The sequence below is a fragment of the Phyllostomus hastatus genome, unplaced genomic scaffold, assembly GCF_019186645.2.
Source record: "Phyllostomus hastatus isolate PE091 unplaced genomic scaffold, TTU_PhHast_1.1 phas_scaffold_21, whole genome shotgun sequence".
Taxonomy (NCBI): Eukaryota; Metazoa; Chordata; class Mammalia; order Chiroptera; family Phyllostomidae; genus Phyllostomus; species Phyllostomus hastatus.
In genome coordinates, this window is record NW_025334017.1 from 23,280,057 (window position 1) to 23,298,177 (window position 18,121).

At 40.6% G+C, this 18,121-nt stretch overlaps 1 protein-coding gene across 3 annotated transcripts in view; it reads left to right on the forward strand.

Annotated features, from left to right (window-relative positions):
- GRHL2 (grainyhead like transcription factor 2) overlaps window positions 1-18,121 on the forward strand; it is a 137,231-nt gene that overhangs the window by 27,400 nt on the left and 91,710 nt on the right. For all 3 annotated transcript variants that reach the window (XM_045861109.1, XM_045861110.1, XM_045861111.1), the window contains exon 2: window positions 13,503-13,698. In XM_045861109.1, coding sequence (XP_045717065.1) covers window positions 13,503-13,698 — 196 coding nt within the window. The remainder of the gene's footprint in view (window positions 1-13,502; window positions 13,699-18,121) is intronic.

Sequence of the window (18,121 nt, forward strand, 5' to 3'; positions counted from 1 at the left end):
TTAGGTCTCTAATCTATTTCCTTATCTATTAGAGATGGAGGTAGATTCTAATGTTTTTACCATTGAGTGTTTTTGTTAATTTTGGAGACTATAGACTAATTCACATGCTATGTATAATTGCAAATTGAATAAGACATACTACCCACTTGTACAAAGACAGTAAAAGTTAAGACTTTTACCTAAATGAAGACTAAGTAATAAAATATTGAATGTAAAAAAAAAGCCTGTTTACTCTTAAGAGAGACTTTATAAAAATGATTTTTTTTTTCAGTAGGTAGAAAAGGATCCTTAATTTATCTCTTCCTGGACCACTCCAATAGCCTCTTCCTTGGCCTCCCAGTACCTCTGTTCTTTTTCATCCATTCACTGCAGCCAGAGCGATCCTTCAAAAACACTTATTGATCAGGTTTTTCTGTGGCTAAAGACCCTGGCATACCTACCTCATGCACTTAAAGTTAAAATTCTTAAAGTGAATCACAAATCCTTGCATAATCTGGCCTCCGCCTATCTCTTAATGTTCATCCGATCTTGTTCTCTTTCTTTTTGGAACACTGTGATCCAGCTACACTGTCCTTCATTTAGTTCCTCGACCGGGAGAAGGTCCATCCCGCCTCAGGGACCTTGCACATGCTGTTCCTGCCATGCCCTCTTTCACCTCTTCTTTTCGTTTGTTTTTCTCTCTTACTAATTCTTCCTCCTCAAGTCTTAGCTTAGGTGTCACTTCCCCAGTAACCCACTTTCTCTGTCTAAATTAGATCTGTGTTGGTCTGGGTTTTCAGAGATGAAGATGCATTAGTAAAAAATCACACCTGCTGATATCTCCATCAGTCTCATCAGAAAATGCTTAGTATTATAAAGTCAACAATAGTGGTCAATGCCAGTTTTTAAAAAATCTAACTTTTGCTTGAAAACTCATCATTTTTGGCAACAAGTGCCATCAATTGTTTTACTTGAAATGATAAACTCACACTTGGTTTATATTTGTGAAAGTGCTGGCCAAACACCCAAGTCTGAACACATAGTTTATTGGTCTGTCATTCTTCCATGTAATAATGGAGTTTTAGGGGGAAAAGCAACTAGTTCAGTTTTATTGAAACTGTTACACAAGTCCCTTTCCTCTAGGAAAGCATTGTGCTTCAGTGTGAAGTAGAAGCGCTTTGTACGTAGTGCCTACTTTGTCACACGGAATGTTGAAAAGATGCATGCCTGAAGTTTGAGATTAAAACTAGTACTTTGTACGACTTCACAAGGGCATTCTCAAGTGAAGGTAGCATTTTTTGTTTGTTTTGGTTTTATTGTGTGTGTCAATAAGAATACACTGATTCAAGGAGAGTTTGATGTCACTTCTTGACTTATTTTAAGAACCAAAACTTTTACCCACCGTTAGTTTTGTACCATCAGAGCAAATGTCAACATAGTGGATAAGGCAAATAATATCTTAGTATCGTTATAAAAATAGTTCGACCCCACAGACCTCTGAAAATACCTGAGAGACATATTATGAGAATTGCTGCTCTAAAATTTCTATATCCTGTCTTTATCATAGCAATTATCATCACTGAATTTTTAATAAACACATTTAAACTCTTATTTTCTGTCAATATCAGGAATTAATCATTATCCATTGCTCTTTCTCTGGGCAAAGCAAAATCTTCAGTATACTTTTTTAAAAAGTTTTCCCATTTTTTTCTCCCCTTTATTCCCCTCTGCCCTGTACCTGCTTCCCTCCAATGTTCTTCTCGCTTAGTTCATGTCCATGGGTTTTACATATACATTCTTTGGCTTCTCCATTTCCTATACTATTCTTAACCTATCCCTGTCTATTTTGTGCTTACAAATTATGCTTCTTATTCCCCGTACCTTTTCCCTCATTCTTCCCTCTCCCCCTCCCTGCTAACAAGCCTCCATGTGATCTCCATTTCTGTGACTCTATTCCTGTTATAATTGTTTGCTTAGTTTGTTTTTGCTTTTGTTTTAGGTTCAGTTGTTGATAATTGTGAGTTTGTTTTCATTTTACTGTTCATATTTTTGATCTTCTTTTTCTTAGATAAGTCCCTTTAACGTTTCATATAATAAGGGCTGTGTGATGATGAACTCCTTTAACTTGACCTTATCTGGGAAGCACTTCATCTTCCTTTTCATTCTAAATGATGGCTTTGCTGGATAGGGTAATCTTGGATGTAGGACCTTGCCTTTCATGACTTCAAATACTTCTTCCCAGCCCCTTTTTGACTGTAAGATTTCTTTTGAGAAACCAGCTGATAGCCATATGGGAACTCCTTTGTAGGTAACTCTCTCCTTTTCTCTTGCTGCTTTTAAGATTCCCTCCTTATCTTTAATCTTGGGTAATTTAACTATGATGTGCCTTGGTGAGTTCCTCTTTGGGTCCAACCTCTTTGGGACTCTCTGGGCTTCCTGGACTTCCTGGAAGTCTATTTCCTTTGCCAGATTGGGGAAGCTTTCCTTCATTATTTTTTCAAATAAGTTTTCAATTTCTTACTCTTCCTCTTCTCTTTCTGGCACCCCTATGATTCAGATATTGGAACGTTTATAGTTGTCCCAGAGGTTCCTAAGCCTTTCTTCATTAAAAAAAATTCTTGTTTCTTCATTCTTTTCCGGTCAAATGTTTATTTCTTCCTTCTGCTCCAAATCACTGATTTGACTCCTGGTTTCCTTCCCTTCACTGTTGGTTTCCTGTATATTTTTCTTTATTTCACTTTGTATAGCCTTCACTTCTTCCTCTATTTTGCAACTGTACTCAATCATTTCTGTGAACATCCTGATTATTAGTGTTTTGAACTCTGTATCTGATGGGTTGTCTATCTCCTCCTTGCTTAGTTCTTTCTCTGGAGCTTTGATCTGTCCTTTCACTTGGGCCATATTTCTTTATCTCCATGTACCTGTTATGTTGTAAGGGGAAGAGCCTTAGGTATTTGCCAGGATGGGGCAACCCTCTTTGCTGCATTGTGGCACGGTATGTGAGGGAGGGGTCAGAGAGAAAACCAATGCCACTTGCTCAGCTCTTGCCTGCTTTCAAGAGACTGGCAGTTTCTCTGACCACCACAACTGCCACAGGTTTTTACAGCCAGAGGTTCTGAGGCTTTCTTTTCCTGTGCTGGAACCCTGGGTTTTGTGGTCTGTCTCGCTCCTCAGTTGTTCCTCCTGGTTTATCCATATGTGAATGTGGGATCACCTGCTCTGCCAGCTGCCACCTTGCCATGCATCATCCTCTTGCCCTGGCAGCCCATCTCCACCCCTCCTACCAGTCTGGATTAATGTTTCTTCTTTAAATCTTTGGTTGTTGGACTTTGATACGGTTTGATTTGCTGGCGGTTCTGGTTTTTTTGTTGTTGTTGTTTTTAAATTAGTTGTTTCCTTCTTTTGGTTGTGAAAGGAAGTGAAACATATCTACCTACACCTTCATCTTAGCTGGAACTCTTGAAATGTTTCAGTACACTTTTTAAAAAATTACTCTCCTATAACCTCTCAGATATTTCATTCTAGTTTGGTATTATCCTTAAGGATACTTTCTTAGTGGCATAAACTATATTTTCATGATCAGAAATTAGTTACAGTCCATTTAACATTTTACTGGTTTATTTGATACTCTGGTTTGCTAGATCATTTTTCTTTCCTAAGCATGAATGTCTTTTTTCACTTTGAGCTGAGGAAAAATTCTTTCCAAAGGGATATATGAGTAGAGTAGTTTTTGAATCCATTCATGACCAAACATGTCTTTATTTTGCCATCACACTTGTTGAACTTTTACTGTGTTCAGAATTCCACGTTCAAATCTCTTTTCTCGTCTTACAACATTTAGTGACGCAGATGAGAAGTTTGCTGGTTGACTTGTTTTGTTGTAACTTACTTAGTTCTTTTTCAACTTGTTTTTGGGTAGCATTTTCTATTTAATTTTTAGCACAGAAATTTTGCAGGCTATGGCTTGATGTATTTCTTTTGTTATTCTTTTCAGAATTTTGAAGACTTTATAAGACTCAAATTTCTCTTCAACTAGACGGCATTTTCTTTTGTTATTTCTTTGATTATTTTTCCTTTTACCATTTTCATTGCTTTCTTCTGTAACTCTTGTTAGTTGAATATTACACATCTGAACATATTTTTGCATGCTTTTTAAATTTTTTTTTTTACTTTCTCTAAAAACTAGGAAAATTCATTGTTTAGATCTCCCAGATCATTGCATTTTTTAGGTCTTATCAATTCAAACCTCATAAAAAATTTCATTTTTATTTCAGAAATTATGTATCTTGTATTATGATTATTTATTTTTCATAGTGACCTGACCTTGCTTTGTAGAGGTAGTATCTTCCTTCTGACATTATTTTTTCTATCCAACATTATTTTCCTCAACAATAAGCTGTTTTGATATTCTTGGAGAATTCTCTTTCATTCTTGTTAGATTTCCTTAAATATCTGGTGATTCTTAATTTTTCTATTAAAAGTGGAATTTGATCACCTTTCAGAGCTGGCAGGGTTTGTTAGTAGAGTGGAGCTCACTCTCCCAGAGTGGGCTGTTCTCTTAAACGAAGGAGTGGCCACCGGTGCTGAGGATTTCTGGAAGATTCCTTTGCATATGTACAAGTGAGATCCAAGGGGGTTGGACATATGAGAGGGTTTTCCTGTTGTTTTAAGATTAACATTTTCTTGGTTTCCAATTGATAGTTTAAATTTACTCTAGGCATTTCCCAGGTTATTTCTCTCTCTGATCCTAGGGCTTCCAAAGGTCCACTCATTCTGTACTTAAGAAGTGAATGCTTAGCTAGTTCCTTTGGGTGTACTGGGCCAAAGGAACACTGAATGATTGGCTTGGTCGTAGACCCTGAAGAATCTGAGTTAGGGTTTTCCAGGCTCACTGGGAAAACTGGTACTCACTCTTGCATCAGCCTCACCTGCACCAGAGCTGGTGAGTAGCCTTGGCTTTCGTTTCTCCTCTCAGTCTCTTCTGCTTTCTATCTTTTAGAATTGGACAAAATTTTCTGTTTCCACATTGACTATACACATTATTACTTTTTTTATTTCAGGCAAATCTTTCAGATTTGAAATGGTCTTGAGATGAAGTCTGTCCTGCAGACTTCTTTTAAAAATGGTTTTTCAATCTCTGCTCTCCCCTCACTTATAATCCTTCCCTGAGGATATGTTTATTGATTTTAGAGGTGTGGAGCAAGGGGTGGAGAGAGAGAGAGAGAGAGAGAGAGAGATTGGTTGCTGCCTGGGGATCGAACCCCCAACCTAGGTATGTATTCTGACCAGGGCTTAAACCCGAGACCTTTTGGTGCATGGGATGATGCTCCAATCAACCGACCCACCTTGTCAGGGATGTTCTATGGCCTTTTAAGAGACATTTGTGTTTTGTTTTTTTCTGCTAGAGATTTGAGCACAGTAAGTTCCTCTGAAGAACAGATTTTCTTTTTAGTTTTTAAAACTGATTTGCCTTAAAAGATTCTTTCTTTAAAAATTGTATTTTTGGCCAGTATCTAAATATAATGTTTTGGTATTTTCTAATTACTTATTTTACATTTCTATCAAGTCGGTTATATAAATTTTTCCACCAGACTTTTGGAAAAGTTGGCCTGTAGCTATGTCAAACTAAAGATGAGTAATGAGGAGTTGCTATGGTATGTGTCTCCTGGTAAACATACCCTGCGGAATGTTTCAGCATCTTGAATTCTACAAATAATCTAATCATAATGTCTTTGTCTTCAAAAAGTTCATAGAATTCCCTTTGCACACTTTCTCTAAAACTCTGAATTTGGAAATCCTGTTATTTACTTGCATGTAAGAAATTCCCTGTTCCATTGATCTCTTGTATCTCTCTTTTCAAGTAACTTTTTTTCCCTGACTATGAAAACAGAGCATAGTTAAGAACTGGGCAACAGAGAGGGATGCTTAAGAGCTCTGGTATTCAATCCTGGTGGACGCTGAGTGCTACGTGACCCTGGGCAAATTACTTAGCACTTGCTGCTCAGTGTCCTCATCTGTGTAAAGGGCAAGTCTGCATACTAGCTTTAAGGCTATTTTAATCCATGCCAGGGGCTTAGAACACTATCTGGCATATGATAGGTTCTCAGTAAGTATGTGTGACTTACTATTATTGAAGGCTATTTGAAAAGTGGAAAGAAGCAAATAAAAATTCACATATGATCACTATAAACATTTGAATTTAGATTGCTACACACACATGCACACACAAAGATTGTGATCTCTACAAATTCTTTACATTGAAAAAATTCTTTTCTTATCCTCCTGCTTTCACTTTCCAATGGGATATCTTTCTCCTTATGGTTCTTTTTACCACTTGATGATGTGCCTTTCCTGCAGCTTCTTAATTATATTTTGAATCCTCTCAGTCTCCGTTCTGGATTACTCAGTAAGTTGACTAAGATCATGTTGAGGGTGCTAGCAAAGCTGGGGCAACAATGAGAGAAAGAGGTAGAGGGAAAGTGTGCACACATGCCATAGATAATGCTTCAATCTGTGGATCAGCATATTTTGTTATTAGTGTATCTAAAAATGGAACTATCTTAATTTCTATACCTATAAATTTTGTTAGAGTTTATAATTTTCAAAAATTATACCTTTTACATGGTGGAGGTTATCATAATATTTTCACTGAATGGACTCCTTTCTTAAATACAACAGTATTCAACATTAAGATTATCAATATCATCCCAGGTTTGTGATGATATTGATCCCAGGTATTCATTTCATCCCCCTTGAATCTTACAAAAATTATTTCAGGGGCGAAAGGTTAGTCATTAAGGACAAATGTTCAGTGTAGAAAGTTCCTAATAAATTTCAGCCCTTGTTCTAACATGGAAAGTGTCTGTTATCTCCGGTGATTTGCCTTTAGCGAGCACCAAAAGGAGGCATATTACCAAAGATAGCCAGCAGTGCAATGACTAACATCATTGGCAAATTCAGTTATGACATTAACCATGGCTGGGATGATTGGTTCATTAGTTTCCATTTGAAAGTCTTCTGTTCATGGAGAAAAATGCCAAGATTCCAAAAGAAAGAATAATTGTCACTTCCTGAAACTTTGCTCTTAAGTTTAGTTTCTGAATGCGGTCTTCCTCCGCAACACACCCTCCACCCCACAGGCAGCTGAAGTATTGTCTATTAGTAATGAGCTATAGTAGGTCAGTGTCAAACAATTGAAGTGGGTGAGGACTAAACCCCAAGTGCGGAACACTCAGAGTATAAGATATCCTATTGATCTGAGATATTAGTTTTGAGATAAATGAGACTGTTCTTCTTATTAAAAAACATAAGGTATTCTATTTGGAGAACAGAATTGATACCATATCAAGAGAAGGGCTCTGTGAGAGACAGAGAGGTGGGGGGAGACTGAGGTAGAGGACATAAAATGAAATCCTGAATGAGAACTATATGAAAGCTTCACTTCTTAAAGAAAGGACAGTGCTTGTCCTGAGTGGAAAAAATTCTTTTTCCACTAATTCAGGTCAATGTTGGGAATAATGACCGACAGGTGGGAGAAAGGGTCATGAATATCAGACTTTTGCTGGTTGGATTCCAGTCTTCCCCTTGCTTCCCTTTGGTCTGCATGTAAATTTTCTTGGTTTCCTAGTACTGTAGCTCACATTTAAGGAGAGTAGAAGTGTGGAATATCATTTGTTTCATTCTAAGGCAATAATTAGGAAAGGAGGGAAAGATAGTTTACTTACAAATGGGAATGGTTGTTAAAGTAAACTTATAACAGTGCCTCCTAAAATCAAGGCAACCTGCATTTGTATAGCACTTCATGATTCACAACCAGCTTTACAAATATGTTATAAGTTGATTTCATCAAAATGTGAAACAGATAGCTTCCCCACTCCCTTCACAACACTTAAAACTCCAACTTACACTTCAGTTCCTCAGTGAACTTTTATTCACACATTCAACAAATGTTAATTGAGTACCACATATGAGGCAGGCACCAAGTGTGACGTAGCCATGAACCAAACAAAGAATCCCAGGTCTTGTGGAGAGGACATTCTCATGAGGGTAGACAAACAATGAACACCAAACACAATAAATAAGAAAGCTACATGGAATGTTAGAAGATGGTGAGTGCTAGGGAAGAGAGAAGGATTAGAGAGCTGAATAATGGAGATAAAGAGTTCTAGAGGGATTTAAATTTCAGGGCAGGTGGAGACAGGTCACTACATTAAATCAGGTAGTCAGGGGAAGTCTCATAGTGGTGAGATTGGACTTAGAGGAAATAAGTGTTAGCTGTGGGTATTTGGGGGAAGTACATTCCAAGAAGATGAAACAGTTGGAGCCAAGGCCGTAAGGTAGAGGCGTAAGCAGGGAACAGGATCAGAATGAGTAAGGAGAAAAGTATTAAGAGAGGAGGTCGGAGAAGTAAGGGAGGTGAGATCCTTTAGGGTCCAGCAGACCATTGGAAGGGCCTTGACTTTTATTCTAAGGGAAATGGAGGATCACTACAGGAGTTAGCATGAAGTGACATGATGTGATTAATTTTTTGAAGATTTTATTTATTTAGCTTAGAGAGAGGGAAAGGAGGAGAAAGAAGGAGAGAAACATCAACAGGTTGACTCTCACTCACCCTGATTACTTGCCAGGACCACCTGAGTGCCCTGATTGGGGATGGAGCCTGCGACCTAGGTATGTGCCCCGACCGGGAATCCAACCGGCGACATTTCACTTTCAGGACAATGTCCAACCAACTGAGCCACACTGGTCAGGGCTGATTTATGTTTTAGTGGATTTCTCTAGATGGTGTATTGTTGAGAATAGACTGGAGGGAAGGGGGGGTGGTGGTTAAAGCTGGGATGGTTAAAACTTATTAGGAAAGTATTAATTACCTACTGCTGTGTAACATATCTTAAAACTTATCAGGAAAAACAGCAAATATTAACTACCTCACAGTTTCTGATAGTCAGGAATCTGAGAGCAGTTGAGCTGACTGGCTCTGACTCAGGGTCTGTCATAAGGTTGTAGTTAAGTTCGTATCTGGGTCTATGATTGATGTAAGCCTTGGCTCTGGGGAATCTACTGAGCTCATTCATGCTGTTGTCGGCAGTTCTCAGTTCTTTATTAGCTATTGGTTGAAGCTTCAGTTCCTCCCCACAATATGTTGGTTTGCTTTTCCTAGAGAAAGATAGAGATAGAGATGAGAGACAGAAAGGGGGAGAGAGAGAGAGAGAGAGAGAGAGAGAGAGATTTATACCATCATGGAAGTCGCAGACTGTATTATCTAATTCTGGAAGTACCATACTACCGCTTTTGCTATATGCTATTGGTCCTATAAGGCAATTCTGGAACAATGTGGGAGGGAAAACTCTAGGCCACCAGTGGCAGACACAAGGCCCACTGGCCGAATCCGGCTCTCCACCTTATTTTACCAGTCTGGTACCTTGTGTCTACCTGGGGGCAACACCCAGCTCTCGCTTAACTGTTAAGGAGAAGTTACATTAATAGAGTCCTAAAATTACTTTTGGCTCTTTGAAGGCAGTCGCAAGGCTGATGTGGCCCCCGGTGAAAATGAGTTTGATGGCCCTCTTCTAGGAGATAAGTATCATTGGAGATCTCCTAGGACAGAGCAGATTAAAACTGAGATTTATTGAAACCATCTCCAAACCATCCTCCCCCTAGATTTATTGAAAACCATCTTGGTTTTATTGAAACCAACTCCAAAACCATCCTCCTCCTAGATTACAGAAAAAAACAAAAAACAAAACAAAACAAAAGAAAAAACAAAAACTAGCGCTCCTTCTAGAAGTTATGAAAGAAATGGATGATGAGAAATGGGTTGCACCTGATAATTTGTGTGAACAATTCACTCTCCTCATTTTTGTTTTGTGGTCCCAAGTACAGTGGATTTATGCCTGGCTTTGTTGACTATTACTATACGTACCTTTAGGAGGTAAAGATGTTGTGTGCTAAGTTTCATAAGCTTCTCTGCAGGAAAGCGTTCCTGCCTTAGACTCCTATCAATGCTCCAGGGTGGCGGGTGGCAGGCAGTATCTGACAGCGATCTGGAGCTTCTCTGAGCTGGTTGCTTGTGATTTCAAATCACATGACTGCTCCACCTCTTTCACTACAAAGCTGATGACTCATCTCTCAACTGTTCTCCCAACACCCACAAAATGAAGCAGTGGATAACCGAAAACAAATGTGAACAGAAAAGTTATATGCGTGATCTAATGCAGCCTTGGCCTTGCTGTCAGTGCTCAGGTGCCAATCCAGACTCCTCCGGAGAAGATCCACAGGTTGACTTTATAGTTGCTCTTTGCACTTCTGTGTTCGAGGCCACCCAGAACCTAATATAACTAAAGCTACACAAAAAATATTTAAAAAGTGGGTCGTGGCAGAGTTAGAACAGTGATGAAATCAACCACAGAAATTGTTCCAAATTTTGGTAAAAGCTGCTCTGTGAAACTTTCCTTTTTAAACCAGTCGACATTTTTGCTCACTGTACCAGAAAGATTATCCTGTTGTTATAAAACCAAGCTCTTTAGTCAACAGTGCTTTGTACCAGAGAGATTATAATCTGTGAAGAAAAAATACCAAAGTCATTATGCAATTCACAGGAAGAGCACAAAAGGCCCCTTTGGCCATCAAAAATATTAAAATAAATGCGTAAAGTTGTACTTTTCAGAATATTTCTTTCCGTTGATTATGTAAGGATTCATCAGCCATGTCATCATCGGGGAAAGGCTGAAGAGTCCAAACTTATGAGGGAGCATTTGTGCTGGGAACAGATGAAATCAGCAATCCAGGAAGCTCGGCAGGAGGGCGTAGGGACTTGAAGAAGGAAGACTCGAGGAGAAATCTTGCCAGTGAATTGGGACACTGCTTAGTGTATATCAAGAGTTGGCTCTCATCCTTTAGCCTGGCACTTCCTGGAAAACTTTTGGAAATTAGCCAGTGTTGTAATTAACACTCTCCTCCCTCAGCAATGTGTGTTTCTCTTAGGCCTGAAACAGAATAAAACCCTCATCTTTTTCGATAGTGAGGTAACTGCAAATAACAGGAAGCTCTTCGTTCCTTCCTGCAGGACTGAGCGTGTTTAGAAAGTGTGCATGGCGCCTGGGCCCTCATGGGCAATGATCAGGGTTCAGAATCCTCTATTTCACCCTTTCAGTAGAGGCTGCAGACCAGGCACCCAGGGAGGCCCCAACTCGACAACCGTGGAAAGGGGAGGGGTTGGCACTGACACAACGTGGGCCCGCCACCTCTGCCTTCTGGTTCTCTCCAGAGACCTTATCTCTTCCACCTGTAGACTTTCAGGAGTCCACCAACATCTGTGCCTCCAAATCCAACCTTATCCTATACGATTAATAACTTTTACAACACAAAAATTCTATTATTTTGCTGTTAGATCAAAGTGTGCAAAGTTCCCCTAGCTGAGCTTCCAAAATGAATACAAAAGGGCCCCTTTTGTCAGAAAATTCTATTATTCTGCATTGCCAAAATATTCTTCACCTTAAGTAATAGTTCCCACACATGCTCATTTCAACACTGACCAACACAGTGCTACCTATCCTTCAGGACTTGGTAGAAACTTCGGTTCTTCCTTGACCCTCTGATTAGGTTAGTCCCCTCTGTCTTAGTCCCCTCTGTCACCTACCCTCAAGACCCCGCCCATTTCCCTGTCTCACACTCTTCCCTCCTGTGGCACTCTCTGCCCGGCTGGATGGCCAGCTATGTGGCTACTGGGCAGTGCCTGCTTCATTTGCCTCTGTGTCCTCTGTAAGTAGCATGGAGTGTGGTACCTACTGGGCTCTTAATAAATACTTAATGGGATATTGCCGAATGACAACTTCACTTTTCCTTTTATTAATGATTATTGCTAGCACTTTTAAATTGTAACAGATTTTACCAAAAACTGGCATGCCCACATACTTCTCAGGAACATAGACATGTGCAGTGATGGCAAGACCTGCTATTTGCACAGCACGCACAGTTTACAAAACGCTGTTTTATCCATTCTTTTATGTGATTCTCACAATCACATGCTGAAGTGAACAGCAGGGTAGGCACCGCTGTCCTTTGTCCAGGCGCAAAGAAGCGGCAGCTCACGCAGTTTTCCGCCGCTGTCAGCGGTGAGCAAGGACGCACGTCTAGGGGATCCGCGACTCCCGTGTCTCCGTCCCTCCTAATGGTTCATAAACCCTTCCACCGGGCTTTCCTCATTTACTTTCAGAAACTTGATTTTATCCTTTTAATCCACTTCATTTGCAATTGGGTTAATATCCTTTCTTTCATCCCAAATCAGTTCTACCGAACCACGGGCACAAAGAGTTCAAATTAGGGGCCTGGAGACCATTTCACCTAAAATTCCAACCTGCTGATGGTGAATTTCCTACCCCACCTCCCCAAACACGTCTTCCCGGTGTCAGTGTTATTTTCTGACCTTACACCAGTGCATGGCACCACACCAGCACATACGTGACCCCCAAAACACTGTTGTGGGTTCATACCGGTTCTCTGTCACAAAGTGAGCTGGGAGACCCTCTACCACAGGAGGGTCCTGTCAATGGCTGCTTTACTCAAGTTTGGCTTGGTTAGGATTGATAAGTGATTGTTCCTGCTCCTTTCAGCACCAAATCTCTGCTGAAGTCTCTACTGAAAATTCTCTAGATACACTCCTCACTCTCCATGATGATTCTAGTAGCCCGTAGCTTCTGTGTCATTTAAATATAGTAGGATTCTGTGGCAATACTGTCCCAGGTCTTTGCTTCTTATCCTTAATACACAGCATATCTGCAATATGTCTTGTTTGCAAAGTAGTTTATATTGCTTGTTTTAATTAAGCAACTTGGATTAACCTCTGATTCTCTAGTAATTTCAACTGTACATTAAACTAGATGAGATGATTTTTAGTAATCATTAACGTGTGATTATGTATTATTGCACTTATTTCTAATTAGAACTCAGAGAGTTAAATGAAACCTGCTTCCTCACAGGGTTTCACTGTAATATTCATTAATGAAGAATAATCAGCCCTGGCTGGTGTGGGTGAGTGGATTGAATGCCAGACTGGGAACCAAAGGGTCACCGGTTCGATTTCCATTCAGGGCACATGCCTGGGTTGCAAGCCAGGTTCCCAGTGAGGGATGAGCGAGAGGCATGTGCGAGAGGCAATCACATATTGATGTTTCTCTTCCTCTCTTTCTCCTTCCCTTCCCCTCTCTCTAAAAATAAATAAACAAAATCTTTAAAAAAAAGAAGAATCAAATAAAATGATTTGGCTCCTAGAATGATTAGCTATGGATAATCAGGTATGAAGGGGACCAACTTACACTACTTATACAACCTTTTGAAGATCATTATTCTCATGGTGAAAACAATAAATCAGTGGCTTTATCAATGCGATGTGGCAGTCACTTCAGTTTTAATTATCCTTCCTCTCCATTCTGGGAACGTACATATTCACCATGTAATGTGTATATTATTAGTGGGAAAAGGAAATTTGTCTGATCATGAACCTCACATCTCTCTTGCTTTTACAGTAATAAACGACTGGTGGCCCTAGTGCCCATGCCCACTGACCCTCCGTTCAACACCCGAAGAGCCTACACCAGTGAGGATGAAGCCTGGAAGTCGTATCTGGAGAATCCGCTGACTGCAGCCACCAAGGCGATGATGAGCATCAATGGTGACGAGGACAGTGCCGCTGCCCTCGGCCTGCTGTACGACTATTACAAGGTAGCCTCTGCAGCCTCCGCCCTCCTCTCCCTGCCCCCAGGGCCTCCCCTCAGTGGTGGGAAGAAGGGACAGAATCCTTATGCCCCTCGGAGAGCAAATGGTATTTCCACACTCCTACGGAATTCAGCCTCTCTCTATTCTCATTGCCTCCCTGATTTCGATGAAGCACAACTTGCCACCCATCAGAGGAGGTTTTCTTCTGTACTCTCCATTCACATGCATGCATGCTATTTAATTCGTACTCATAAGGAATATATCATTCCTACTCATGCCATAGTGCCAATACTTTTGCGTTATGATTGTTATTTTCCGTGACTAAAGAATATTATATTGCGTACTATACCATAATTTAGTGATTGCTCATTTCTTGGGCATTTAGGTTGCCTTTAGATTTCCATGTTGCAAGAAACATTCAGGGTTTCTAGACTTTTCAGTTTTATAAGGAATGCTCTTGGGATACAGACTTCTGTAGCAATTCTAAAACCTAATTTTGTTACAACCCTACCTGTCTCCATTTGTTTTGATGGGTACTCAATATTTTGAAAAGCCCTTAAAATAAAATAAATGCACTTATATTACAAAAATTCTTGCCCTACACTACCTTCAAAATAGGAGTGTTTCAAGAAATCAAACAACAAACAGTGGCTTATCTCAACTAGAAAGGACTATGTATTTGGTATGACCTGCTCCCTGAGAACCAGTGAAGTGTACAAAATCCACAAGTATTTATGGAATGAGAAGATTTATTGCCTGCTTTGATGGTAAACACCATTGGCCAATGCTGGGAATTGGCTCAAAGGTGAGACCGGTGGTGTTTATTGGGCTGGCTAGACAACAGTGAACTTCTTATTTTAAAGTGAGAACTGATTCCTCACATTCCCCTCTCCCTCTATCATGAGACGATCTCCCAAAAGGAGCAGTGTCCCTTTGCATAAGCTTCAGGCTTGTTTTCCTACTTCCTTCCCGCTTACTCCTTTCTGTTTCCTTTCAGTAGTGTCCACTTCCGCAAGTTGTGCTTTTGCCTATTTCTCTTTTAAACCAGAGATCTCATGCTTCCCAATGATCTCCCTCCACCCGCAACTCTGGGAGTGCCCCCAGGCCTCCTCTCCCACCAAAGTTCCCTGCAGTGACTCATCCCTCTTCCGGCTTCCTCCCATGTTCCCCATCAAGACACCCAGGAGGGCTCCTTCTGTGGGGAAATGAGTGAAAACCAAGCCAAGCTGGCCTTCTCTAAGATGCAAAACAAGGTGTGAGTCAGACCATCTAGGGTATTTTAAATGGGGATACTATTAACTCAGATAAATGCATCTTATTATCAGAAAGTGCTAGAGAAATATATGAAGAATACTCCACTGGTACCTTTACCAGCCTCTGCTGACTTTTTCCCCTTAACAAGGGAGTGGAGTTGGCAGAATTTGACAGCCCTCTTGTGAAGGCGTAAAACTCCCAATATAGCTCCTGCCGTAGCAACAAGGGATTTCGCTTTGGGGACCTGGGCTACAGAGGACAGTGTATGTTGGGGCCTAGACCACATTTCCTGTAAGTGGGGCACTTTGCTCCAGCACACAAGTAGCACCTGAAAAAAAATGAGCCTGAAAAGCAAAGATGGTTTCATGGTAGGCTTTTCTTTCTCTTTGTCTTTGACTGTGGTTGTTTTCTCATTTGAGAAATGCAAGGATAAATTCTACATGGTTTGGAGTGAAAATTTCAAAATCTGTTGAGGGTGGTACAGAAACACGGAACTTAACAGTTAGACTGCCTGCTGTACGAGGCCATTTCTCGGAGGGTCAGCTCTATCGCACGTCTGCGATAATGCGTGATGTTCGGAAATGGTCTCATCCTTAAAAAGAGATCCCAGTTTCCCTTTATAATAAAAAATAGTTAAAACTTGTTTAATATCTAGTAATATAGCATTAAAATGACTCTGATTTAATCGCATGGGTCATTACAACTTCTTTTATAACTTTTATAAATAACTTTCATAACTATGTTAAAACAATATGTTAGTTAACAGTTTTATAAGGCTTGGAGGAAATATATTAAGATATATTTTGAAGAAATAACATTGTTTTATTTATTTTTTTTTAATTTTTTTAAGTGAATTTTTTTAAAGATTTTATTTATTTATTTCTAGAGAGGGAAGGGAGGGAGAAAGAGAGAGAGAGAGAAATATCAATGTGCGGTTGCTGGGGGCCGTGGCCTGCAACCCAGGCATGTGCCCTGGCTGGGAATCGAGCCTGGGACACTTTGGTTCCCAGCCTGTGCTCAATCCACTGAGCTACGCCAGCCAGGGCCATTGTTTTATTTTTAAAATAGATTTTATTCCATTGCTGTGAAATGGACATAATTTTATATATCTTTATTATATGGCAATTCTTTTCATGAAAAAGACAAACATACATAACAAAAACCATTAGTAATTTATGAAATCAATGTATTTTATTTCTCAGAGAATAATTAAGTATTAGTAATTATAGCATCTGGATTACCTCTCCTCTTGTACATTTTTAATATTTAAAGGTGTTGATATATTGTTTTCTGTAAATATTTTAAGATGCAGAGCAGGGACTTTACATAAATCTCAATTTGTAACCAAGTCTATTTCTGTTGAATTATTATTTTCCAGGATTAACTTAGAATATACAGTATTTTCTAGAACTTAGTATTTTCTTAGATGAGTATAGTTACATGACTTCTATTATTTCATACAAGGTTCACTCTATTTTTGCTTGAAACATTTTAAATATCAAAGAATTACTTTTGTTTCCAAACACTCTGTGTCCAAGTGATCATTTTCGGGCCTTGATCAGCCCTTTGGATGTTCGTGGCTTATATATGCTGGTGTTACAGTTACAACCAAGTTAGATCTACATTGAGGGTGGGCCTTCTTTCTGCAGTAAAGTAAAATGTTAACGAGAAGAGAGCCTATTTTTTGAGGATCAACTCTGGGAAATCATTGTAACATTTCTTGCCATCTTATTATTTAAATCTAATAGACTTTTAATACCTTTTTGGAATGCTATTTTGATTTTTTGTAATAGTCACCATTTTTCCTTACTCCTCAGGTTGGAGTACGTTATCCCTTATGGCAGGACTGTCAAACTCATTTTCACTGGGGGACACATCATCCTCGAGGTTGCCTTCAAAGAACCGAATGTAATTTTAGGACTGTATACATATAACTACTCCTTAACAGTTAAACGAGAGCTTGGTGCTGCCTCCGGGTAGAAACAAGGTGCCGGGCTGGAAAAAACAAGGTGGAGGGCTGGATTTGGCCCATGGGCCTTGTGTTTGCCACCTGTGCCTTAGGGGACAGTGTTGGGCATGGTCAGACAGGAGTATGTGACACATAGTAGGCACTCAAGAAATGCTGGTCTGTGTCCTTGGAGGCTGGCAAAGGCATATCATAGCATGATACTTTATATGTTTCAAAGTCTTTTTTCCAACATGCTTCATTCACTTTATTATTATCATTACTATTATTTTATATAAAATTATGTGGTGGCCACTGTGTGTCCCCTGCACAGACACTCTGGGGCAGGTGTTTACAAGATGGACAGTGAATTCCTGATAGGGAGACTCGGTGAACATGCACCCTTTCCAGAGCTTGGGGGTGAGATAGCCATAGGTCTTAGAGGCGGTCTTGGTGAAGTTCCACCCTTCAGCAGCAGCTTGGGTGGGCACAGGGCTGAGAGCAGGCCAGCGCCCAGGAGGGCAGATGAGGTGACCAGCACAGAGCCACGGCGCTGGTCACCTTGCAAAAGCTGGTGTGAGAGGAGGTTTGCCAGGCTTCTTTCCCTAGTAGCCTCACTGCGCAGGGACAATAGAGAACTTGGCCAGGATGGCGGCTCCACAGATGACAGTAGCTACCACCTTGAAGCATTTAGCACACAGACGACATGTCCATTGTAGTCTCCAGTGTTGACAAATGCCTTGAACTGGGTCCTCTGGCCAGCATGGGTCTGCTTCTGCACTGGCACAATCTTCAAGTCCTCAGCCTGGAGGGTTGCCCCCCGGGAAAAAGCCGATGATCTCAGATTCCCTGATGGGCAGGGAGAAGAGAGGTTCTCCTACAGGAACTTGATTTGCATGTGCTTGGTCAGGCGGCCTGGCTTGGTGAAGGACATCCACTCCTTGTCCTGGCCTTGCCTCTATGGGCTCCACAGCCCCAGAGCTCAGGCCTGGACCTGGGCATGGCTGTGACCTTGTCCCAAACACATCTTCCACTTCACCTCAGATGCCGCCACCAAACCCTCCACCAAAGCCGCTTCGGCCTCCGGTTCCTGGGCCCCCTGTGGCCTGCAGGCCCTTCCACAGCACCCGTGTCGTCGCCACTTGGTGTTTCCTTGGAGAAGTCCAAGTCTTTCCACCTACATTTTAAACCTGCCACCACAGGATCACTGCAGTGAAGCCCATCACCATG